We start from the raw sequence: 25,936 nt of genomic DNA, 5'->3' as shown, positions 1-25,936 counted from the left end.
GTTGCATCTATATTATAATATTCTCGTCTCTTTCATTTCAACATCATCATCATTATTACATCCTTCAATCATTGACGAGCTGCACATCGACAAAATAATCAATCAATAACATTACAATACGCTAAATGTATAATAATAATAATAATCAGCCCATTGGTATACTAAAATATAAATATCAAATAGACTTTATCCCCGTGCGATATTCATTGAACAAATTAAAAACTTTTTAAGTAAATCGTCACCACACATGATTTTTTCTCTTTCTCTTTTTTTTTGGGAAAACAAAACCCACTTTCCTCATTACGAATCTTTCGAAATCTACAAAGTGTATGTAAAAAAAATTTCACAATTTTAATTTATTATCGTCAATTTAAACGTGTGAAACACGAATTTCAATAATGGAGAAATTATTTCTTCACTCGAAAAAAATCGTTAAATATTAAACTTAGAAAAAAGACACAATTTTGAATTGTACACAATGTTAGAATAAAAATTACAATATATATATATACAACATTAATTTGCAAAAAAGAAAAATTGCAAAATTTTTTTTTTTTCATGATTTTGAAAATTTTGTATACAATTTTTAATATGATTTTTTTCTACTCTCAATATTTTGAATGTGAATACACATTTTGACACTAGATTCAATTATACAATTGGTAATTTGGTGGTCAATATGGTGACGCCGCTTTTTTTTTTTTTATTCTTTTCATGTCGATCCTTATTAAACTATTTTCGAGATCAAACTAATTCTACTCTTTGTACTTTGATCGATCTCTGGAAATAATTTAATATACGCCGACGACGACTTGGCGATTCGTGATTACTAATTATAATTATTAAAACGTTATTACAATTTCTATATCGTTATCTGGTACCTTCTTATTTTTTTTAATTATTTTTATTGTAAATAGAAATAATACCAAGCCCCGTACATAGCAATTGTTTTTATTTTTTTTTTTTGAGAGGTGTGTCTATTTCATTCACGTTGAGAAAAGCGCAAAATGTTTTCTTTTTTTTTCTTTTTTTTTTTTTTTTGTTTATTATTACGCACGGACCACGCTCTGCGAACGTAATACTTCCAAAACTAATTGTAACGTTAAATTACATTCGTTCTGGCATTATTATTATTATTTATATTTTTTTTTCAAATATAGCCATTTTTCTTCGCTTATTAAGACGTGGTCGAGTCTCGTGCGTAGTCACGAATACATGGGACGAGAAATTTTTTCACGACAATCGACATTCAAGATCTATGCGAATGAAAACAGAATTCTCAATTTTTTTCCAAGTGCCTCAAAAATTGTTTTAAAAATTTATTTTTCTTCAAAATTGTGATTTTTTTAAAAATAATTTAATTTAAGTCTTTAATTTCGAAAAAATCTTCCTCATATTCAAAATAATAATTTTACAATTACTTGTTAAAAAAAAATAAATTTTCAAAATTTCATTGACGAGACACAAAAAAAATAAAGAAAACTATTTTAAAGATGTAATTCTCTATAGATCATCTTATAATATTCTACATAGTGCCAGTTCCCATTTAATATTCAAGATAAAGTCTCGCATTATAAGCAAAGTTTATAATAACGATAATTATTCTAAAAAAAAAAAAAAAACAACAACTGACACTTTAAAAATTGAAATACTCAACAAAAAAAAGGAATTCATCATTCTTAAAAAAAATAATATTTCAAAATTCTTTTCATTTTTGAAAAATTATTTTTTTTTTTTTTGTGTAAAATGTTCAGTTCTTGTTTTTTTTAAAGAACGACTCTTGTATGCCTAAATAAGCGACAAAAATGTACAAAGACAAATTTTACTCGAAAATCTTAGAACGATTTAACGTACACATTGTCTTGTAGATAATAATTATTGTAGATAAAAAGTATGTGACTCACTAAATTTGAATGATTAAAATTCAGTGTGACAGAGAAACTAACTAATAACGACAATAACTATAATCGACTTAAAATGATAATGAATACAATAATAATAATAATAATAATAATAATAATAATAATAATAATGATAATAATATAGTAATAATAATAATAATATAATAATAATGAGAATAATTACAATAATAATAATAATATATTATACAAGTACTTATAAATTATTAAACGGTATACGCGAATATGTTACATATGCTTGTATAATCGTATAGCGCAGTTTTTTTTAGTCCTACAAATGTATATGTATAAAACACCAGTCAGAAAGCTTTGCATTCTTTTTATCGTTATTGTTAATGGAACTTTGCAGTTTATCAAGATTTTAGTTTGCCTAACTTTGTAAATTCTAAACGGGTACTGTTTGCTAGGACCTCTATAGAAAAAAAAAAAAATTCTATTTGCAAGGGATCTTTTTTCCACTATAATCACACATTAAAAATATTATGCATATATAAATATTCTATACAAATAAATTCAAGTCCCTTCCCCCTCCAAATATTTCCAGTCGATTTTATTAAGCATTTGTTTTTTTTTACTCGATTAGAAAAATTAAAAAAAAAAAAAATCAAAATTTTACAATCGAAAAAAAAACGAACCCTGCGCCTTCATTTCCCTTGATTTATAAATAAATTATGCTATTTTTGACTCGACGATTTAAATCAATAAATTTTCATTATTATAAATTACAAAGAAATTTTACATTCAAGTCAAAGAAAAATATTTTTATCTTTATGAAAATTAATTGATTTTCGCCATTTTTTTCAATTGTGGATTTCTAAGGGTCATGAAAAATGAATAATTCTGAACAATATATAACACACTGAATTTATAAACGTTATCGAATATAATTCAATTTTTTTTTTTTTCAAAACGCTTTCAGTGTAACTCGCGGCGTGTACAATATTTGACAATAAACGTTGATAACACTGATTTAAAACACAGTCAGGACATTATTATTGCTAAGCATATTTTTAATTCTTGATTGAACCAGGCCGCGCGTACAAATTCAAGTCTTAAAATATTTGCTTATTTAATTTTTTTTTTTAATAATATTCTCATCAAATAATTGAGAATTATTATGTTCTTTCGTGCGATAGACGAGTCATAAAATACATATTTTTTTTACAAGAAGGACACACACGCAAATTGTAATTTCGTTTACGTTACATATGGACGGTAAGCATATTTACCGAATTTTTTTCATTTTTTTTTTTTTTTAGACATTCATATAGACATAGAAAGATTCTTGGTACATAGTCTAATTAAAGACCAAAACTTTCTGCCACTACTTTCTGATCATCAGTCTTAAATAATCAGAGCTAGATGACATGATTTCTTCTTTTTTTTCCCCTGATAATTGAAATTTAGAAACTCGATTTCAGTTAACTAAATTAATTAAAATTAAAAATTCATTAATTTACTAATAGTAAAATTAGTAAATATATCAATTATATAATTGATTTTATTAATCTATCATTTAATTGAATTCAATTCGCGATACAAAAAAAATAGTTTTTATAAAAAGTTAATTTAATTAATTTTCTGAATATTTTGTTCATAAATCGAGTTTCTTTGCATTAAGAATTGGGCAATAAAATTCAAAATTTGAATTTTATTTTATAATATGATAGAAATAAAATTGAATTTGTGATAAACGATGAGACTAGTATTTTTTTTTTTTTTTTTAGAATGCCAACCAGCGGCATATGAAAAAATTGAAATTTAAAAAAAATGTGGTGAGGATCACACACTACATATATATAGACGTCTGGCCCGATTCTCACAAGTAATTCAAGTTAATGAAAACTTATGTTTAAATCTAGTTCTATGAAAACGCACGGAACACGTATTGTACCCTAATAAATCCAAAAATATGTTTTATTTCTCTGTATGTCCTTTTCCTCTCTGATACTGCGGATACATCTATCTCCAATAATACATTTTACAATGATGCAATATTAATATACAAGCTATTTTTCGTACAATATTATTATGAATATAATAAATCCCACTAGTGATTTTTTTTTAAGTTCCTTCTTTTTGATGCATAGCTATAAAATCGTCTGTATTGTTTTGCTGAGATTTTGCGAACAAATTGTTTTTTCTCATTTTGCTATTTATTCAAATTTTTATGAAAAAAAAGTAATTTTTTATTATAGAGAAAAAAGAAATTCTAAAGAAAAAAACGATTATTTGTGAAAGAAATTAATTTAAATCAAACATTTATAAAGAGAATATTATTTACTTACAAAAAAAAATGAAATATCTGCTTGTAAAAAGTTATTAAATTATTAGTTCTTTGGATACAAATTGTCAAAATCTCAGCAAATTTTAAGTTAAAAAACTCCATTCACAATATATGTAAATTTTACTTTTAGTCAAAATTTATAGTTTATTTTGTAAATAAATAATTTTTAAGAAGCTAGTTCTTATTACAATAAAACCAAATTTATTGTAACAAGAACTATTTTCTTTAAGTAGGTTTGAAAAATCGTTTCTTGTGAATTCAAAAAAAAAAAAATTGAATTTTCTGAATCAATTTCAGAAAAAAACTTAATAATTTTTTAATACGAATTTTTTTTTTTTATTAAAACTAATTTTGAAGTAAACAAACAAACTCGAAGATTCAAATCGACAAACATTGCGCATGGAGTTTTCTTTTCTTAAGATTTTTTGAATTCTAGACACACCCATAATTTTTTTTTTTCATGGCTAAATCTATACACAGTTTCGACTTTATGACATCTCCAATCTGATCCAAAAATCCTACAAGATTTAATCTCATCGAGAGCAATCTTTCTCTCTCAATTGAGAATCTTTTCATATCGAACCAATAGATTTTTGAAAATAAAAATATTGTACAAAAAAGAAAAAAATCAATGGAAATTCAAAAAAATAAGAAAACAATATTCCAATGGAATGTTAGTACATATTAACGGATCGTTAAAATAATCCCAAACGTAGTAAATATTTTGTTATAATTACCCCAAAAAAAAGAAAACTATTCACAATTTACAAAAAAAAATATAAGAAAATACAATGAAACACAAATTAAAATGAAATCATTCCCTTCAATTCTACTTTTCACTCCCTCTATAATTAGTGATTTATTTTCATTTATAAATCTACTTGAAAAAGTGTGTGTGTGCCCAAACCCGTGAGATTATTACTTAATTAAAGAATTTTTTGAGCAGATATTAACGCTGTCATTATCGAATCTATTCTATCAATTATCTCTCACCGTTTCACGTACATTCTAAGGCTTTATGATTAAGGTATTGGTTATTTTTTTTTTTTTTCATTTTTTTTTATATTTATCATCATGTTCACCTCCTTGCTCGATTTACCAAAAAATTTACAAACATTATCCCTCACTTAACGACATTATTTCTTAGTAAAATATCACAACTAGAACCAACAATACGGTTACAGTACTTTAATTATTATACACAGAGCATTATTAGCTTCATTTATTATTATTATTAATTAATTAATTAGGTGTGTATTTTTTTTTATATAGTAACTCGTTATTATGTATCGCAAATGATTTACGTGTGACTGAGATGATAAACTCGTATTGGCAGACGTTTTTTTTTTTTTTTTTAACCCTGACATGTTCAGTATAATTGTTAATTTGACAAAATTTTGAATATTTTTTAATATTAATTTTATAAAAAGCAAACATTGTTTTTTTTCATATATAATGAAAATTACAATTAGTAACAGAAACGAAAGAAAAATTTTTATCAAAAATGTCTGAGAAAATCAAATCTAAAAACAAAATGAATCAACAAAAATTGAAACATAGATTTGACAAAAAATTCACAATTAGAAAAAAAAACTTGGAAAATCAGACAAAAACGTCAGTCAACAGGAGACTTTTAAAAACTAAAGGATTAATTAATATATATATATACACGTACATATATATTTAATAAATCTACCGGTACCTTTTTTGCGCGAAAAAACTTATCGTTAGAAAAAAAAAAACCCTATTTAGAAATAATAACTAGAGAAAAAAAACAATAATTAAAGCAACATATTTTAAGAGAAAAATCTATTATTAATATGACTAATGGTAAGAATGCTAAATTTTTTCCTATTATGAACATATGTGGAAGCATGTGTACGTGTGTATGAGTGTGAAGAAGGGGGTTTTTTATGTACGTACCAAACACGAAAAAACGTGATTTCTTGATAACACGTAACACTTACATTGATTGTAAACGTTTTTTTTTTACCGATATCAATAAAAGACCGGTTAGCATTTTTCAGCAAGTTACATTAAATTATTTATGTTATTTTTTGTTTATAATAATACGATTACTTGTTAAACAGGCACATCGACTTGGTTAGATATTATAATTGTAATAATGTGTTTTTTTTTTAATACACGTCAGATGTCAACATAAATATTTCACCAATCTTGACAATTTTCATGCACAAACTTCGCCTTTCTACTTCTCATATTTGCAAAGATTTCTAGCAAAATTTCTCATTCCGATCATAAAAAAAAAATTCAAATTTTTTTACCATCAACAGTTTTTGTCCAAAAAAAAAAAAAAAAAATACACTAACTATCCTGTAATAACAATTATGTTTTATTGAGAATTAATTTTCTTACAAATTCAAATTATACAAAAAAAAATTTTTTTTTTTTTTTTTGATCAAAAACTGTTATTATTTTTGAAATCCAAAAGAGAATGGAATATTTGAGAAAACGAATTGTAAACAGAAAAAAAGAATAATCCTGCAAATGAAGAGATGAAAAAGGAAGCGAATAAATTTACGCAATAAGATGGAAGATTGAGAATTTTTTCATCGTACAACTAACGTTGAGGCATTATCCTTAATTACTTTTTATTTTTATTATCAAGAGATGGGATTCCTTAGAACGTGTGTAATTTCCTACATAACGTATCTAAAATTTTTTTTTTTTTTCCTGTAATGTCTTATAATAATTTTTATACACAAAAAAAAAACGCATTCATCTAATATTTTGGACGCGTATCACTATATAATTAATGTATCGTCAATGCCGTCCTTTATAATCTATTTCACTTTTATGTATATAATAATATATCTATATATCTATATATTTTTTTTTCATATATTTCAAATATTTTAGCAAACAATATCTAAGCGTCATTCCGTTAAAACTTTGAATCGATGCGCTTGCAAAACATCGACAAATTGAAGAAGTAGAAAAAAAAGAATTATATAGAAGAAGAAGTAGAAGAAGAAGAATAAGAAGTAAATGGAGAATTAAAAAGTACTTCTAATTTTATATATTTATATATATACAAATCAATTATAGAATGTGTTCGGAATCAGTGAGGAAGAACAAGATTTAAATAGAAGAATTATTTAAAAACCTAATCACAAAAAAATTGTCTATTTACAAAATAGAGACACTAGTCCCTTCGTTGCAACATGGAGGAATTATTGAAACGATATATATTATCTAAATCAGTGAATATTTTTCTACCTCTCTTGGAAAGGTATTTAAAGCAAAAAAAAAAAAAAGTCTAAACTATTTTTAAGGAAAAGTCTTCCTTTCATGATGCTAATAAGCAACTAGTAATAATAATAATAATAATAATAATAATAAAAATAATAATAATTATAATATTAATAATTATAAATTAATAATTATAATATTGATAATTATAAATTAATAATTATAATATTGATAATTATAAATTAATAATTATAGTATTAATTATTATAAATTAATAATTACAATATTAATATTAATGACAATTAAAATTGATGCATACCAGATATTAAATCTATTGCGATCCTAATTTCACGACCGTTTATAATTAAACAGTTCCTAGGATGCAATTATTGACACAATTGCAGAAAACAAAAATATATATATATAAATCAGGATCAGACTTGAAAATTTTTGCGCAAAACGAAAAATTTGTTCCAAGTGAACGAATTGCGCACATAGCCTAAAATAAACACAAATCAACCAATGGAAAAATTGGTCGAGTAAATTGTAAGTAAAAGCTAGATACATATTTATCATGATCCCGTTTTAAACGTGTAAGAGTGCATTGAATACAAAACTATTGCGATTCAAATGTCCTGGCAATGCAATCGCTTTTGTTTCTTTTTCTTTCTATTTACAAAAAAAAAAAAATTATAATAATAATAACTATACATATAACGACAGTTGCAATAAACCTAAAATGATGATGAACGTGGAGAAAAAAATCTGTAACTATTATAGATTTTGAATTTTTCTATAAATGTTGCAAAAAGTTTTTTTTTTATTACCAATTGTTTTGGTAACAAATATTTGTTTTTCAATATTTTCAAAAACAAATTTCTGTAATTTTTACAAAATTTATTAAGTAGTTACAAAAACCAATTTATAACAATTTTTCTGTTAGAAAAAAAATTTTCTACGAAAGCAAAATTTATAATATTCTCAAAATGAATAATATTTTGAAAAAAAAACATTTTTATTACCTAAATCTGTAAAACTGACAGATTTTTTCCTCCGCGAAAATAAATGATGATTTTCACTTTCTCAGATCGAAAAAAAATTCATTATGATATTTTCTTCATGATAGAATAAATTTTTTTGTTTATTTCCAAGGAAACTTTTTTGAAATGAGACTGATAGATTTCTCGAAAAAGAAAATCGAGAATGAATAAATAATGTTGCTGTTTTTTTTTTGTAAATTCACAGCATTAGAAAAAAAGTTTACATTTTTTGCAACCGAGTATGACTTCTGCTTTTTTCCTCTTTTTTTTTTATACAAATAGAATAAAAGGTGAACTTCGTGCATATGTTCATTTCTTCTTTATTCTCGATTTAATTTCAGATTTACTAAAAAATAGCTTAAGCAAAACGAACAGTATCGTTTAAAACTTGTAATACTCTTTTATTTTTTTTTTTTGCTATAAACGCGCGCGCATTTTGTTGCGGCCTACAAAGGGCGATTTACTAAAAAGTACAACGTTCATTTTCACGTTATGAAAAACAGAAAATGTTTTTCTTTTTTTTTTTTTGTTTCTTTAAAAAGACTTAAAACTTTAAAGACTTAAAATCTAAAGCACTATAGACCTGATTGCAGAACTTAAATCGTTACTGACCTAAAAAAAAAAGAAAAAAAAATTATAAACGGATTGTTAAATCTTGCTCAAAGATATATATATATATATATAGCTAAGAATTCCGTTAACGATGTGTAATACAAAAAAAAACTCAACGTTTTGTAATACGCACCGAACGTTCAATTATTAGAAATGCAACTTATACGTTGTGTCGATTATTAATTATATACTTAAACGACTTGATCGTTCATTAAGGTGCACCGTCAATATTGCCGATAATTAATTATTTTACCAGCATATTTTATAAAGACGCTTCGTAAAATTCTCTTTTGTTTTTTTCATTTGTCAAACTTGATTTTCATTGTAAATGAAAAGAAAATCAAAAAGTTTATGTAAAATTAAAAAACAGGGGTTTTTTTTTTGTTGCCCCTCTCATTTCGGCACACAGAACATTTTTCTGTTCTTTTTTTTTCATCTTTTTAATCCGGTTTAATTTTTTTTTTCCCCCACCCTTTAAAATAATTCTGGCATTTTCTTTTTTGAAACAACACGTGAAGCAAAGAAAAATTTTAGGTAAATAATGATTGTAAATAATGATAAATTTAGGATAAAATTGATTTTTTTTTATGATTCGTGTATAAAGATAATAAGCAGGCAGTCCAAGTGGGATAGTCGTTGCATAGGACGGATTAATATTTTAATGTTTTTTTTTTTGGATCGAGAAGTGTTTCTTTTTTTTTTCGAAAAAAAAAATTAGATTAAAAGTAAAAAATCGTAGAGTCAGCGCATTGAATAATCCCCCTGGTGATAATAATGACTACTTTCAAAATTTTCGTATTTTATCCTAAAGTCTGCCTTTGCTTTACGTGAGTATAATTTTTTTTTTTTTTCTTTCACATTTATGATTGATGTTTCAATATTTAGAGAACATTAAATTTGTTTTTTTTTTCTCACATCGCTCTTACTTTTTTTTTTTTCTTTTTCCGGGTATCTACTCGGTAAACCACAAACCGGATGGTTGATAGTGCTGTTTTGCTGGAGAAAGAGGGGCCAAACCGTAGACTGCAGTCGGTTGCATATGTGCGGGTAGTGGATGTGCCGCATGACTTGCCAGTAATGGTCTCGCTGAGCTGTGATGCGCTGGAGGTGGCAATGCACGACTAGAATCATACAACGTTAATGGTGACGAGCTGTAAAAAACGGGGTAAAACTCATTAGAAACTGTCCTTAAAAACATCTAAAAAAGTAAAAAATAATCGTTATTTTCATTTTTTTTTTTTCACTATATTCTAAGAAAAAAATTTGTGCAAATTGGAAATCATTTTATATTGTCACCAAAAATGAAAAATATAAATCACAACCTTGAAATAAATCATTCTTAAAAATTTAATTGTTTATTTTATTAAATCTTTTAAGAGTAAAAGGATTTTTAAAATTCATCGTTGTGTGACGTAATATAATAAAATTATTTATTTTATTATGCAAAAATTATTTTAAAATTTTACATTTTTAAGAGAGAAATTCATTCCAAGGATATGATAATTCGTTCACGTGCCTATTCACAACTAAACTGTTCTAAAAATTGAAAAACTAATTTATAAAAATTTAATTTTGACAAATTTAAAACAAATAATATTTAAAAAAGCAAAATTGAATAAACTAATTAAGGAAAGACTAATTTAAATATTTAATAAAAACTAAATAACTAAATTAAGTAAAGAGATTTTAATATCTAAATAATAAATCTTAAGGCTTTTATGAAAACTAATTAAAGTAACAATGATATCCAAATTTGAAGCAGAAATCGACAAAATCGAAAATACTGACTAGAAATTAAATACAAAAATCGCCTACCTTCTTGAGAAATGAGACTATCAGCATGCTTAGTCTTTTTTAATTTTACTATTAATCTATTTCAATATAGTTCATTAAAAAAGTACTTTTCAATGTCTAAATTTCATGCGATGCGATCCTTAGTTTATTCATATACTAAATTAATGTTCAAGAATATTTTTTTCTTTCAAGAAATTCTAATTAAATTTTCTATATAACCAAATACAACAAATTTTATAATTTCAATTGAATTCAAATAAAATTAATTTAAATAAAAATTAACATTATTAATCTAATTAATTTTTGCAATTATTGAAATAAATCAGTAAAATAAAATTAAGTTTCAAATGTAACGATTTAAAATTTTTTTTAACCAGATTTTAAATAAATTTATTTTGTAATTTTTCTTTTTCTAAACATGCCAAAAGACTCGTTCACAGAAGTCTTTAAAGCGATTGTAAAATCATTTTCACATGCAGATCTGTCATTGATATTCTAAACATGAAAAAATTCTAATAATTTATATAAATGATAACTAATTAATAAATAATAAGTAAATTCAGAAATATAGAATATTTTCTAAAAAAAAATAATAATCAGTTAAAGAAATTGACAGATCTGATAAGAAAAATGATAAATATTAAAAAATCTACGTTGAAAGTGAAATAAAAGGAAAAAATGAAAATTAACTATTACTAAATAATATAGAATAGGTAATATAATAAATGGTACACACATGCATGCATCAACTAGGTGTCTAGGTACCCACCCGGGTGTAAATCCCTGATAGGTGGGCACTTGTTGTTGCTGGATAGCGGATGGAGCCTGTGAAGGCGCAGCGGTTACATAAACTGGGGGAGGCACGGGATGGGCCCTCGAGCGCACATGCGTGTACTCTTGGTAAAGTGGTTGTCCCAGATGTTGGGCACTTCCAACAACGGGACCTCCAGTGGGACTTCGGCCTCCACCTCCACCCCCAGGACTCAGATGGGCTGGATGCCCATGATGACTGTGGCTATGACTCGGATGCACCGATGAACCCACCACCTGGCTCTGCCTACAGTTCCCAAGAAACAAACAAAAAAAAAAAAAAACCATTTCCCGATTATACACTTTTCATGCTTTCAACTATATTTCTTTCCCTCCTTCTCTCGTTTTTTTTCAATATAATTAAATTAAATTTTTGTTTTTCAATATTCATGCCTATGAATGTTACATGGGTGATTCTCCAAAATTTTTTTTTTAAAGAAACTGGAAATTATCCATCATAATTATTATTATTATGGAAAAGAATTTGATTTAATGAAGATTAGAATGAATAAAGTTTAAAAAATAAGAAAAATAAATAAATATTTTTGACCTCTAATAAATCGTCGTAAATAAATAAATACGAATTTTTATAGTGAAAGAATATAATTGCATTGATAGCTGACTAATAATTTCCAATTTTGTACTACCCTTTATATAAACTACATTGGAAAAAAATAATAGTAATTAATTATTTTACGCAATTGCAATAAAATCTAATTTCTCTCAATTTCAAAATAAAAATTTAGAAATAATGCAACGCTCAATAAATTACATTTTCTAGATTAAAATATTAATAATTTCAAACTAATATTTAAGTGCCATGAGCCAAGTAATTTTTTAAATCTGGCACTTGTCAATCGATAATAAACTATAAAATCTATACACGTGCAAAATAATAATTAAAATCTCTAAAGAATCACACCATGCTTTCTTTTTTGTATTTTTATCTGATATTACAACTATCTTTTCTTTTACTATTGATTTCTATTTTTTCTATTCCATTAAACTATTAGATTGTTTTCTATTTTTTTTTATTCTAAAATTCTATTATTATAATTGGATAATAAGCATGCTAATTAACGACTTCTCACCTGTATTGGTGGACTGAATTGGCCACAGCCCATTTTTGATGGTCCCGCGAATGTGCAACCGGTGGCTGTACGTATTCGTGTTTATAGTCAGATCGTTTTGTAGGCCAAGACACTCGCTTATCAGCCCCGGTGGTATAAACAATATGCTGCTCCTGTAGATGAGGATGAGCAGTGCTCGTCGTCACATACTGTAAAGAAAAAAAAAATACTCATACATCATCATTTTAAAACAAACATTATCTATGCAAAGTTTATTTTAAAAAAAATAACTAAACTATAAAACACATTTCTCTGTTAATTTGAAAAACAAATAGAAGTAACCGACAATTATTAACCCTAGTTGAAGAAAATTTTGAGAAAAATTAATAGGTAATTTTTAAATTTCGCTTAACATACCTGATAAGTTGGTGGTTCCTTGCAAGCAGGTGCGTGACAGGGATGAGGAGTTATGTACTCAACACCAGGTTCTGGTTTTGTTGCAACGTTTATCATATTGTATTCAGACTGAACTTTCGCCAACAAACGCTTTTTCTGTGATTGTGAAGAGTAGCCCGAACTAAAATGAAAAATAATTAATTATTAATTAGCTATATGAAAAAAATTGAATCTTCAAAAATTTTAAATAATTTCGTTTTAAATAAAAATTAATCATTTACCTGATGTGATGTTGTGGTTGAGGCTCATGTTTAATGTGTTGTGTCGATTGTGGATGATGATGCTGTGGCAAATGTTGATACAAATGAGCATTGGCTCGACCTGGACTTCCTTCTCCATCGCTGTCTCCCACTGTCACACAGCTGATAACATTTTTTCGTTGCGCCCGTTGTGACGACGAAGAATGCGAACTGCTGTGTCCATTGATATGCAAGTGACTCGTGGAATGAGTTGGTTGTGTATTCTGTACAATTCTTGGTGTCGATTGTGTGCTGCACATCGAAAAATAAAATCACATTTATCAATAACAATATAAAATTTTAAAAAAATAAATAAACGAACATTTTCCCAAGTAAAAAAAAAGACATTAAAACATTAAAGATTCTCGAATGCGACAAAAAAAATAATTCCTACAACGAAAATGAAATAATCTTACATCTAATTTTGTGAGATTTAAAACAACTTATTTTGTATAAAATTCAGAACTAATTTCATAATACTTTTTCAGTAAAATTATTTTTGCCAAATTCTCACAAATAATGGGTCAAAAAAAAAAATCGCTGTAGATTTGTCGCAAACGATCATGGATGAGGCAATGCTTGAAACAAAAAAAAAAAAGGGGGTGGAGGGGGTTATTGAGTTGTTAGTTAGGTGAAACATATCTCACGCCAAGCTCCACAACCAGAAAACCTAATCAAGCAAACAACAATTAATAAGCTTTTTATTTTTTGTTTTGCATCCTGCGAAGAATTTCACGGTGAGTTAAAAAAATGGTCTGCTCATTTTTTGTAAGAAAAGAAAAAGAGAATGATTAACTTTGCGAACGGAGGGTGTGAAGTGAAAATTTGTTAAATTTGCGAATTGGAATGTTACGTGACAAGAAACAAAAAATACACTTATATAATGTGTTTTTTTAAATATATATATATGCGTGTTTATATTATGAGAAGAGCCGAATTGTTTTTGAGAGCAGATCCATACGAAAAAACAATGAACCAATAGGGGTGCTTTAGTGTGCTTCCGGTTTATTGTTTCAATGTACCTTCGAATGACTTCCTCGCGGACAGGACGTCCATCGCCAGACAGGCGAGGTGCCAAACTTTGACAGGCTCCGCACTGGCGATCTCCGCAGCTGTCAATTATATTTACGATATGATACGAGGAGAATTTCAAAATTTATTTTAATCAAATGCGGCTTACTTTATTTCTTTTTTTTTTCATTTAAATCAATTCAGTTTTTAATATTCAAGTTATTTTTTTTTAAATTTATTTTTCATTTACTTTTCATTTACTTTTCATTTACTGATTATAATTTTACGCGAGACGAATTATTTTATTTCAAAAAAATTGTTTTATTTGTTATTAACTTTGTTTATAATAAAAATTTGATTAACAAAATTTTTTCAATACCTTTTGAGGCAAGAATTTTCAGAATATAGAAAAATCATTTTTTTCTGAGCACAATTAATTCTTTTACCATCTAAAAAAGCTGAAAACATCAAAAATTAAGAAAAAAATATTTTTTTTTTTAAATATTATTTTTAGCAAATGGAACAAAAAATTACGGCTACTTTTACAAATTTTGTGATACACGTATAATATTTTGCCTAGTTGTTTAAATCAATAAATTTTTGTGTAATTTTATGAATTTTATTAAAAGCAATAAAAAAAAATATTGTTATTTGTTTGAATATGATTTTGTGGATTAATTTGAAGTTAAATACAATGATTATTATTATTATTCATAATGAATTTTTCACATTCTGTTTACTAGACAATAAATTATTTAACATGAATCACAATGAAAAATCCGATTTAAATCGTTCCAATTAAACACAAAAACACAATTTAAATTAGTTATTTCAATAAAAAGATTGAATAATTTTTCCCAAAAATTCAATTGAAAGAAAAAATCAAACAATATTTAATTCAGGGTAATAATGCGAGATCAGAAATGATGTCGATTTATTCGACAAACCAGAAAAGTTGAAGAAATTAAAGGAAAATCACTAATAAATTAAAAATGAGTGAAAATATAAAGTCTAAAAAAAATTCTAAGAACATAATTTAAAGAGACATTTGAAGAAAATTTGATTAAAAAATAACAGGAAACATTGGATTTATTGTTTCGAAATTGGCCGATGAAGGAGTGTAGAAAAAGAAAATGTTTTCTTACCATTTACCAGGAGATTCGTCTTCGCTGTCGCTGATTGTGATAACAGAAACAGCAGGCGAAGGTGTGTCGTGAATGGTAATAGTTTGCTGTCTGGCATAAGAGACTTGTTGATGTTCATTACTGGCGTTATGATTGCTGTTGTGTTTTGTTGAATAATGATGTGACTGAGAAACTGGCGGCTGTTGAGACCAATGACCATTTGTTGGCGAATGTCGTCTCATATTACTTGGCGGAGTACTTTCCTTAACACGCTTTTTCACTGGACTCAATTGTTGTGTTTCTTTTTTATGCTCGTGCCTATGTTGCGATTGTTGAGGCACAGCGAGATGATGTTGATGATGTTTTGTCACACTGCGTTTACCCCAATTTTGCGATGGATGTTCAACTAAAGTACTAGCGTTATAGACTTCCGTTACGGGGAACACTGGCCTCTGATCCTTCCCCAAAAACAAAAATGAGATTAATTTATTTGTCACTTTTTTTTCCCCTAATTTAATTTTACCGATTTCATAAAATAAATTTAATATTCGGAAAATAATTTGAAAGAAAATATAATTATGGAATCGGCTTTGAAATATATTAAGGAAAGGATTAACTACTTAATGCAGGAAAAGGATGTCAATGATCTTCTCAGAGCTAGGATACAAGTGAGATTTTTTTTCCACCTTGAGGCTAGAGATGAGATATTTGCGTTAAGGATTTTTTTTTTTAATGAAATGTGAAAGTAATCGTACCTGTAAAATAGCGGAACTATCAACAATGAGAGGTCGTCCCCAGTCACCAGCATCACTGAGAAGAGGTTGTTGAATGGTTGCATGTTGTGGTGGCAATTGTTGCCAGGACGGCACAATTGCTGCCATTTGTCTACTGCCACCAGGCCAAGATGTCTGCACAGCATTCTGATTATTTTTTTTAAAATTATTAATCTTTTAATTTTAAAATTATTTTATTTAAAAAGGAATAATTGTTAAATTCTGTACTTACGGTTAATAACATTTGACGACCGGTTTCAACCATTGAAACAGGAACTGCAGCATATTGTTGTTGAGCAGCAGCTGCAGCAGCAGCGACTGCTTGCTGAGATATAATTGAAGGCTGAATCTGTAACGGCGCCTGTTGTGCTTGCGGCGGCTAAAATTAATAAAAATAATAAGAAAATCGTCAATATGATTTATAAAAAAAAAGAAAACTATTTTTATTAACCTGTGCAACAACAACGTGTTTAGCTGGACTAGGCATCGTTTGGTAACCAGGAGGTGGACAAAGAATTCCCGACACGAGTTGATGGGGGAAATCGTGAACTCCACTCCTGCCGCCATTCGATCCACTCGACGAACCACTGTACTGTGTTGCTCGACGGCTACTGTTGCTGTATATTTGATACTGTAAAATAATAATTTCAATTAGAATTAAGAAATTTTTAAATTTTTACTCAAGTAATAACAATTACCAAATTATCGTATCCATTTTGCGCAGTGCGATGTTCCCGAACTAGTCTCTGCACTTGATTGCTCAATTGATTATTAAAAGTTAATGTAACGGCGCTGCCATTTGTCGTTGGTACAAAATTAGCGACCAAAGAAGTCGGTGGTGCTGGTTGAGGTGCAGGTGGTGCTTGATGATGCGCTGGACTCGCGGTGAAATCACCGGCTCGCCTGCACACCTCCATCATTTGTACAGAGGCCTTTACATTGTTACAATGCGCATAATCCATCAAGTGTGCCAATGTCACAAATGCATGATTCAATGCCTCTCCAGGTGTTATTCGACGCTCCTATTAAAAAAAACCCAATGATTATGTTATCAACTCTTTTTTTTACACGAAGAGAAAAAAAAAAGTTGCCAAAGATAATGAATTAGGTATTACTACCTGGTCCATAGTGAGCATCCTCTTCAAAAGATCAATGAACTCTCTCCTATCAGCCTTCTCTGCAAGAAGTTCACCGCCCTCCAAATCGGTCGGCACATTTACCTGACCAATATCGTCCAGACAATTAAAGATGTACTTTCTCGCTTCCTTTGACTTGATACCCGTTTCCGCTTCATGTTCCTCTGGTGTTTTTAATCGCCAGAATGGATACGTACCTAAATGAAAAGAAAATTACAATTTTTTTTTTCAAATCAAAAATTTGAAAATTAAAAATTCTATTGATAACTTACTTTCCTGGTCCCTGTAGAAGAATTTAATTGTTTTACTAGCGTTTGTGAGCATATGCTCAGTTGGTAGGCCTTGCGTTTGACTGATGTAGCGAATTTGATCGTACTCCGAACTACCTGGATATAAAGGCCAGCCCAAAAATAATTCTGCCACGACACAACCGAGCGACCACATATCTATCGCTTCACAAAATGGAAGTCCAAGAATGATTTCGGGCGCGCGGTAGTATCGCGATTGCAGGTAAGTATTACAAATGGCTTTTGATACGTGAGATGCCGAGCCAAAATCAATTACTTTCACACGATAAGGCTGTCGTACTGGATCAACTAACATGATGTTTTCCGGTTTGAGGTCCGCGTGTATTAAACCCAATTGCTGCAAATAAAAAAAAACATTACGAAATTATTCCTAGACATATTTATTTTTATTTAACCAAAAAAAAAATACTTGTTTCTTTGATCAAACAAAATAATATTTTTCATTAAAATTTCTTTAAAAATTTTTCCGAATTAAAAATTAAACAATGACATTCGAAATATTATTATTTATTATAAACCAAAAATCAATATTAATTAAAATAATAATAATTACTATTCTCATAAAATATGAAAGTCTTTATAGAGAATGAAGAGACAAAACGCCTACCTTGAGCTTGAGCAATGCAGTAAGAACTTGTTGAAGGATTGGCCTGATGTACTTTAATGGTAAAGGGGAAAATTTGTTCTGCTTGAGAAAATCATAGAGGTTCTGCTCTAACATTTCAAATACCAAACAAGTGTGCGACTTGTGCTGAAAACATTCATAGGCACGCACAAAGTTGAACTCATCCGCATTTTCCTGACTCAGTCGTGACAGGATGGAGACCTTTAAGAAAAATTGCAAACAAAAGAAATGAGAACATTATTATTAATATTCAGAAGAATTAACAAATTTTTATTAGTCACATTTTTTTTCAATTTTCACAACTATAATTTTAAAAAAACAAAATTCGTGAATATTTTAAAAAATGCAAAACTATTTTTATGCCGAGAAATAAAAATTTCTTACCTCAATTTGACCTTGGCGCGCATAGGAAGGATGATTTTTTAGAATTTTGATTGCAACTATCTCATTCGTTCCTTTCTTCCAACATTTCACGACCTGAATAATAGAAAATTTTCAATATTTGTAAAAAAAAAATTTCATTCTTTGTTTAAAATGTATTCATTCTTTGTTTAAAGTGATGGTGAAAAGAACAATTATTTGTGATAAAAAAAAAAAAAATGAAAAAAAATTGCCTCGCTTTTAATCTTGATTTAAAAATAGAAATTATTGTGATTTTATGAATTTCTTTTTTTTTTTTTTTTGTAGAACACATATCAGTAAAAACGATTTTACAAATCCAACCGTCTAATGGTTCAGAGTTCTTTTTATTTTATCTTGCATGTGTAATTATTAAACAAGCGAATATTTATGTGAAAAAATATTCTCGAGTCTCAACATGCTGGCAGTTAATTTTTTTTAAATTTTAATTATCTTCTCTAATAAGTTTCCATTTTTTCAGGAACAATTTTAACAAGTTTGTAAATTTTCATTATTATTATCAGAAGTGAATAAGTTTTCTATATCTAAAATATAAATAGGTATTTCCAAAATTAATTTTATATAAATTTCATATTTCTGAAATTATAAAATGAGAAACATAACTAATTATCGAAAAAATGAAAATTATAAATATTTTATATTAAAGTTAATGAAAATTTACATTACTACTGTGTGAATTCATAATTAACATTAATTAATTATCTTCATTTCATTTTACATAGCTTTCATTTCGAAAAACGAGGAAAAATGTAAAGTATGTAAATTAAAATTGCTTTTTGAGATAAACTGAATATATGAAATGTTTTCTCTACGAAGAAAAAGAAATATGTTTTTTTTTTAATAAAGCTGAGAAAATTTATCTATAAATTGTTGTGATTAAAAAATATTATCGAGACACTCACTTGGCCAAACGTGCCTCTACCAAGAAATTCGAGGACTTCGTACTGGTTGGTCATAGAGAAAAGAACCTCGTGCTGCACCAGCTGATAATCTCCATCACCTTGTGGATTGCTGCCACCACCACCACCATTTGTCGTATTTGTCACTTGTTTATTATGTGACGTCATTGTGCTTGGCTGTTTGTGCTGTTGTTGTTGCTGCAGCTGTTGTTGTTGTTGCTGTTGTTGTTGCTGCTGCTGTTGTTGCTGAGTGTGATGCTGAGAGACTACAGTGTTACCTGTCGTGTTGTTTGTATTGGCGGTATGAACCGCCAAGTCTTCACCATTACCCTCCCTCGACCAAGATTTCCTCTGCAAAAAGTCATAATTTTTATTTAATTTCCTGATTAAAAAAAAAAAATTGAAAGTGATAAATAATAAATATCCTGGAAATTAAATGAAAAGATAATTACATCAAATTTCTCCAAATGACAGAATTTTTGATAAACAGCCTCATGATAAAACAAGACTCTGGCATAATACGAATCAAAAAATAGAGAAATATCACATTTTTTTCTTTTTTAACGAAAAAAATACTTCTTTTGTCTTATTTCTAAATGACAGGATTTTTTTTTTTTGTCGTTCAAAGAAAGTGAGCGGTTATTCGCACACAGGTCTTCAGCAACAGACTGACAGTATGAACTTCCGGGAGTCATGTATCGTGTGCAATGAAAATCCCTGAGCATCAAACTGTATCTGAGTATATGAAATATGAAAACGAAGCCTTGACTGGAATCAATAATCTGCTACTATAACAGCTGTAGGACTTATCTCTACACTCAATATAAAATATAAGTGTGGCTATCTGTCTCTAGGAAACTTGCAATAAATTTATGTTCACACATATCTATAATATGGAAGTAAGAGAACCATCTCTATAGATTTTTTTTTTTTTTTCTTCAAAATACACTTTCTATTTATTTTATTTAAAACAATTGAATTACGCATTTAATACTCTAATCTCTCTTTTCTTATCATAATAAAAAAAAAGTAATCAATTTTTTTTTTTTTCTTTCACGAACAAAATTATTTCATTATCGTTTTCAAATATTTTGCCAACTGTTACAAATTTAAGTGGAAATTTTTTAAATTCAAGATAAATGATATTTGAAAATAATTATAAACTAAGGCTGATTACACTTATCGAGAATTTTAATAAATTGATATTTAGTTTATATTTCGAGACTGAACTGATTTCATAGAAGACAAGTATTAAATTAATATATTTCTATTATTTTAATTATTTTTTTTTCTTTTTATAAGAAAATAATAACTGTTAAATGTAAATATAAAAATCGACAAAAATTTATAATTTATTCAAAAATTGAAATATAAAAATATCAAGTATCATTTTTTTGTTATCTGGTTCATTAATTCCTTGGCTCTGTACGATAACAAATGTTATTTTAAAATAGCACACATCCTTGAAAAATTAAAGCAAATGATAAACATTATATATTAGTTAGAGAAAATTATTATTCATATGGGTGTATATAAATTTTATATCAGTCAATTATTTTTTTTTTTCTAAATTTATTAATATTTCAAAAATAATACCTCACAAACTTTCAATTTTATTATTTCATTATTAATCATTATTTTAAATCTCAAACTGATTTTCAAGTATATAACCAATTGTCTGATATATCTAATAAACAACAAGTAAATTATACTCGAGACTTGATTAATGTTATATAGATTAGAAGCCTTAAAAGGATCTAACTAGTTCAAGTCACGTAAGCAATTTCGAGAATTTCAAATGAATTTAACATCTTTAATCACAATTTTCAAATAAATGTTCTCTTCTTCAATTGCTTTATATAACAAAAACATTTTTGTCTCAAATAGGCAAAAAAAAAAATTTTTTTATTTAAATTACAATAATTTCAAATTTATAATAAAATTGAAAGGCTTTGAATTCAAAAATAGATGAACATTTTGAAAAAAATTGTTAATGTGAAAATATCTCAATCTCTTTTAAAAAATACAAAAATTCCTTTAAAAATACATACAATATATTTGAATGAGAAAAAAAAGGTGAAAGAATTTTAAAAAACAAAAATAGATATTGAATTTTCTCTATTTCGCTTGAAAAGCCTCATATTCACATTGAACCGAAGTTTTTCAGTGGATTTCTTTCTGCATTTCAAGTGCTTCTCTCTCTTTTTTTTCCATCTTTTTCCAGCTTGTTTAGCGGAGCTAACAAAAATGGAACATCAACATCCAATATAGGATATAGACGTAACGATTCGAGAGGGTCAATCTGCAGCTGAGCTCATTGTATGTAAACGTAAGTAAAGGTCGACTGCGCGGAGCTCTTTCGTTTTAAGTTTCAGCAGCTTTTTTTTTTACGACCTTGTGTAATCAGAGGCACGTATTTCTATTCAATCCTACTGTAATAATCATGACGCTCTATTAAAGACGCCAAACTCATTCCATGTATATTACTAAATAAATAAACTTTTATTGCAATTCGCGTCATACACATTGGCCTGAAATTTCAATTGCTTAAGTTCTCGGTATTTTCATCAATGTAGAAAAAAAATAGAGATAAATCTGTAATTACCTCGAAATAAATTTCATATCTTGTAGGTAAAATTTTTTATTTAATAGATAATAAATTCTACTTTTTTTCTAATTTAATTTAATATTTCTAAATATGATTCGTTATTTTATTTAATCTTCAAGTTCTGTTTGAAGCTTTCCAATTTTTTTTTTAAAATTCTAACTTTAGGAAATTATTACTTTAAAATACTAACATTTTTGTTAATTATTTTCAGTTTTATATAATGCTCCTTTTACTTTTAGTTATGAAAGTAGTTTTTGCGATTATTTCAAAATACAAAAAGGCGTTAAAATGGAATCTAGAAAATCTCGAATAATTTTCATTGTTATTTTGTTATTTAGCTAATTTATTTAATTAAATATAATTTTTATTTTCCTAAAAATTCATTATATCTTATTTTAAAAATTCTTCATAATTATAAAAAATAATAATAATGCGAAAATATCCAAATTAAATTAAAAATTTTTTAAATCCAGGAAATAAAAGAAATTATTAATAAAAACAATAAAATTCAGGGTGTCTAACAAGGATTGAGAAAAAAATTCCCTGACTCCTCCCTCATATTTTTTGATTTTTCCCTGATTTTTTAATAACCTTATTTCTGCTTTCTTTGGACAAAAATATGGTTACTAAAATATTTAACAATAAATTAATTTCTAATGGTAGTAACAAATGTTAATAAAAACCATTCAAGTTTTTTTAGATTAAAAAATTTTTTAATTTACAAAAAAATTTAATTTTTGTAGAAAGAAATTTCCCTGACTTTGAATGAAATTTTCTGAAATTCCCTGACTTTTCACTGACCGTTAGACACCCTGAAATTAGAAATTCCAACAAATAATTAGAAGAAAACGTCAATTAAATGAAAATAAATTCCATTACTATAATTCATTAAATTAAAAATGAAAAATTACAGAAAAAATTGGAATTACTGTTAATAAAAATTTAAAAATAGACTCCAACATTTAGGAAACGTTAAATATTATCGATAAGGAAACGCCTCTTTCACAAATTTAATTTTAGTTTCTGTCATTTGAAAACTAAGGACTTTCAGTTAATTTCGGACAAATTGAAATTTAAGACAAATATGGAGAAATGATGAAACTGAAGTCCGCAACGTTTTTATAAACGAATACGAAAAAATAATTAGATAATATATATTACTTTGGCATAAAATTAAAGTTATTCGGAGGTAACTGGTTTCAATAAAAAAATTAATTTCTTTAAAGTTTGTGCAAATCAAAATTAGTACTAAAATGACTTGAAAAAATCATTCTATTTTAATTTTTCGTTTTTAAAAACGTTGCGGACTTCAGGTTTATGAAAAATGTTAAATAAATTGGTTTCCATGGCATTTCTATGATTCCATGATATAATAATTATTGATTTATTTATCCTGCAATGAAGAAAATCATTATTACCTTCTGACCGCAACGTTGGTACGAATCTAGAAGTTTGATCGTCGAAGTGCGCACCAAGGATTGTTGGATGGGACTGCTCTTTTGCAGCGCATTATTGTGCAGCGAATTAAAAGCAGTGTTGGTACCGCTTACGGAATACCGTTGCAAACCAGGATTGTCCAATTGGTAATCGCTGGTCGATTGGACCAATGCGTGTTGGATGACTGGTTGGCTCACGTTGTAATCCAACTTGCGCTTTTTGCTGTGATGGTGAGCAATGTTGCTGCCGCTGCTGCTGTTGACGCTGCTCGTCTGTTGAGTTTGGATGAACATGTCACACATTCCCTGTAAAACAAAAATAGAAACCATTAGATATTTCCTGCATAGATAAAACTAGATAAATATATAATAATAATAAAATCTCCTTTCCTTGAAAATAAATCTTCTAAAAAAAGAAAATAATTATACTCTCACTTTTAAGATCTCTATTTTGATGCATTCTAAATTCTCCGCTTAATTTCACTAAATTATAAATAATCCATTTTATTAAATTTACCAAAATTTATTAATAAAATTAATACTAATTTATAAGTTGATATTATTAAAAAAAAAAGAAAATAAATACTAATTGAGAAAGTAAAATCGAATTCGGGTGGAAGGAAACTTTTTTTTGCCCCTTATAAGTGATACCACCTTTCTGTTTTCATGTTATTAATGTACCATCCACCATTTTCCGGCAAGCGCTAATCTTGTAACTTCATTAAGCACTGCAATGCTCATCTCCGTCAAGGTAGATTGAACTTCCTTCATATCTCCTCCCAGGGATTTATTCAGTCGAGATTTACTAACCTCGAGAGAAAAAGAATCCCTCAGGAACAAAAATTTTGAAAATATTTTCTCTTTCAATTTTTAAAATTTTAATTTTTCCAAGTCGGATATATTTTTTCAATCCAAAAATAAAATTTTATTTCTTATAATTTACATGAAAATATATTTTTTTAATCATAAACTACACGGAAATATTTTTTCAACAAAAAATAGTTTAAATTAATGATTACATAATAAATTCAGTCATAAGAGGATATTTGGCATTAAAAAAAAAAAATTCTGAAGACTGTCTGCCAGTAAAACATTAATATAAGCTTCAGTTCCCAACTGAAAAGCCAGCTTACGCTGGAAGCCTCTTTCATTAAGTATCAAGATTTAAAGTTCTTTGTTCAACTACAATTCCATGGTATATACGTGTGCTATTCGATGTTCCGATAAATTTTCGTCTCGGCAAACTTGGTAAATGTCTTGCGCGATGCGAGAAAAGCAATGGAATTCAGTAAACTGACTTGGCCTAAAATGTGCTTCGACATGCGAGAAATAAGCTTCTCTGGTCTGTCTATATATAAATCGATCATAACGATGAAAATTTAAATTGACCACAACTTTTTTTTTCATCACCAATTTTTCGGAATTTTTTCCAAATTATAAATTCACAATTTTCGAGTACAAAAATTTTAAAAAAAAATGAATGAATAAACAAAAGAATTAAATGATTTATTATTTTTTTCCTCTAGTTTATCTTTCTTCGCCTCATCATATACATAAGCAGACTTGCATGACCTGCTCTAATTATAGTTCCTCGTCAGAAATAGTGCATTGACGATCTACTTATGCTATAAATTACGACTGTTGATGCCCTAATACGACACCTTTATAAGTTTTATATTCAAAAAAGAAAAAGAAAGAAAGAAAAAAGAAAAACACGACATTTGCGTCATTTAATATTCCAAACTCTCTGATTGTGATTATTAAAGTTGGCGAAGAAATCACTTTTTTCCTGGTAACTTTATATCCAGTTCTAAAATTACTTTTAATATCTTTTGCATATACATATCTCTTTTTTAAAAGAAAAAAAAATGGTAGAGACAAAAAAACATATGAAAAAAAAGAAATGAAAAAGAAAAGTAAAGAAAAAAAAAAAACAAGGAAAATTAGTTCTACAAAACATTGAACGTGTTTTTAAAATAATTTGAACCAATTCAAAGAAACTAAAACTATAACTGAAACATAAATGAGTTAATTTTCCTCCACGACAATAGTGATAATTACATAATAGACGAGTAGAAATTTTTTTTTCAGTTTTGTTGTAGAAAATGTAAATTACAAAAATTATTTAATAATCAAAAATTAATAAAAATTTCTTT

The 25,936-nt window shown here is 27.3% G+C and overlaps 1 protein-coding gene across 11 annotated transcripts in view; it reads right to left on the bottom strand.

The window, feature by feature from the left end:
* Positions 1-945: 945 nt before the first annotated feature.
* The window catches only part of LOC127284512 (homeodomain-interacting protein kinase 2), a 47,516-nt gene continuing 22,525 nt past the window's right edge, over positions 946-25,936 (bottom strand). For 3 of the 11 annotated variants that reach the window (XM_051309979.1, XM_051309980.1, XM_051309972.1), the window contains 17 exons: positions 23,763-24,086; positions 19,740-20,087; positions 18,802-18,894; positions 18,400-18,618; positions 17,757-18,129; positions 17,464-17,681; positions 17,047-17,370; positions 16,800-16,979; positions 16,581-16,727; positions 16,331-16,495; positions 15,597-16,033; positions 14,463-14,552; positions 13,423-13,692; positions 13,163-13,322; positions 12,767-12,954; positions 11,602-11,922; positions 946-10,222 (listed from right to left, as the gene is read on the bottom strand). In XM_051309979.1, coding sequence (XP_051165936.1) covers positions 10,024-10,222; positions 11,602-11,922; positions 12,767-12,954; positions 13,163-13,322; positions 13,423-13,692; positions 14,463-14,552; positions 15,597-16,033; positions 16,331-16,495; positions 16,581-16,727; positions 16,800-16,979; positions 17,047-17,370; positions 17,464-17,681; positions 17,757-18,129; positions 18,400-18,618; positions 18,802-18,894; positions 19,740-20,087; positions 23,763-24,083 — 4,053 coding nt within the window. In that variant the 5' untranslated portion in view covers positions 24,084-24,086 and the 3' untranslated portion in view covers positions 946-10,023. The remainder of the gene's footprint in view (positions 10,223-11,601; positions 11,923-12,766; positions 12,955-13,162; positions 13,323-13,422; positions 13,693-14,462; positions 14,553-15,596; positions 16,034-16,330; positions 16,496-16,580; positions 16,728-16,799; positions 16,980-17,046; positions 17,371-17,463; positions 17,682-17,756; positions 18,130-18,399; positions 18,619-18,801; positions 18,895-19,739; positions 20,088-23,762; positions 24,087-25,936) is intronic. The other 8 variants (XM_051309975.1, XM_051309976.1, XM_051309977.1 and 5 more) reach the window with 8 other exon arrangements.

The sequence above is a fragment of the Leptopilina boulardi genome, unplaced genomic scaffold, assembly GCF_019393585.1.
Source record: "Leptopilina boulardi isolate dan_hultmark-lab unplaced genomic scaffold, ZJU_Lbou_2.1 LbouV2_325, whole genome shotgun sequence".
NCBI lineage: Eukaryota > Metazoa > Arthropoda > Insecta > Hymenoptera > Figitidae > Leptopilina > Leptopilina boulardi.
The sequence above is the reverse complement of the archived record's forward strand: the minus strand, read 5'-3'. Positions and strand labels throughout refer to the sequence as shown.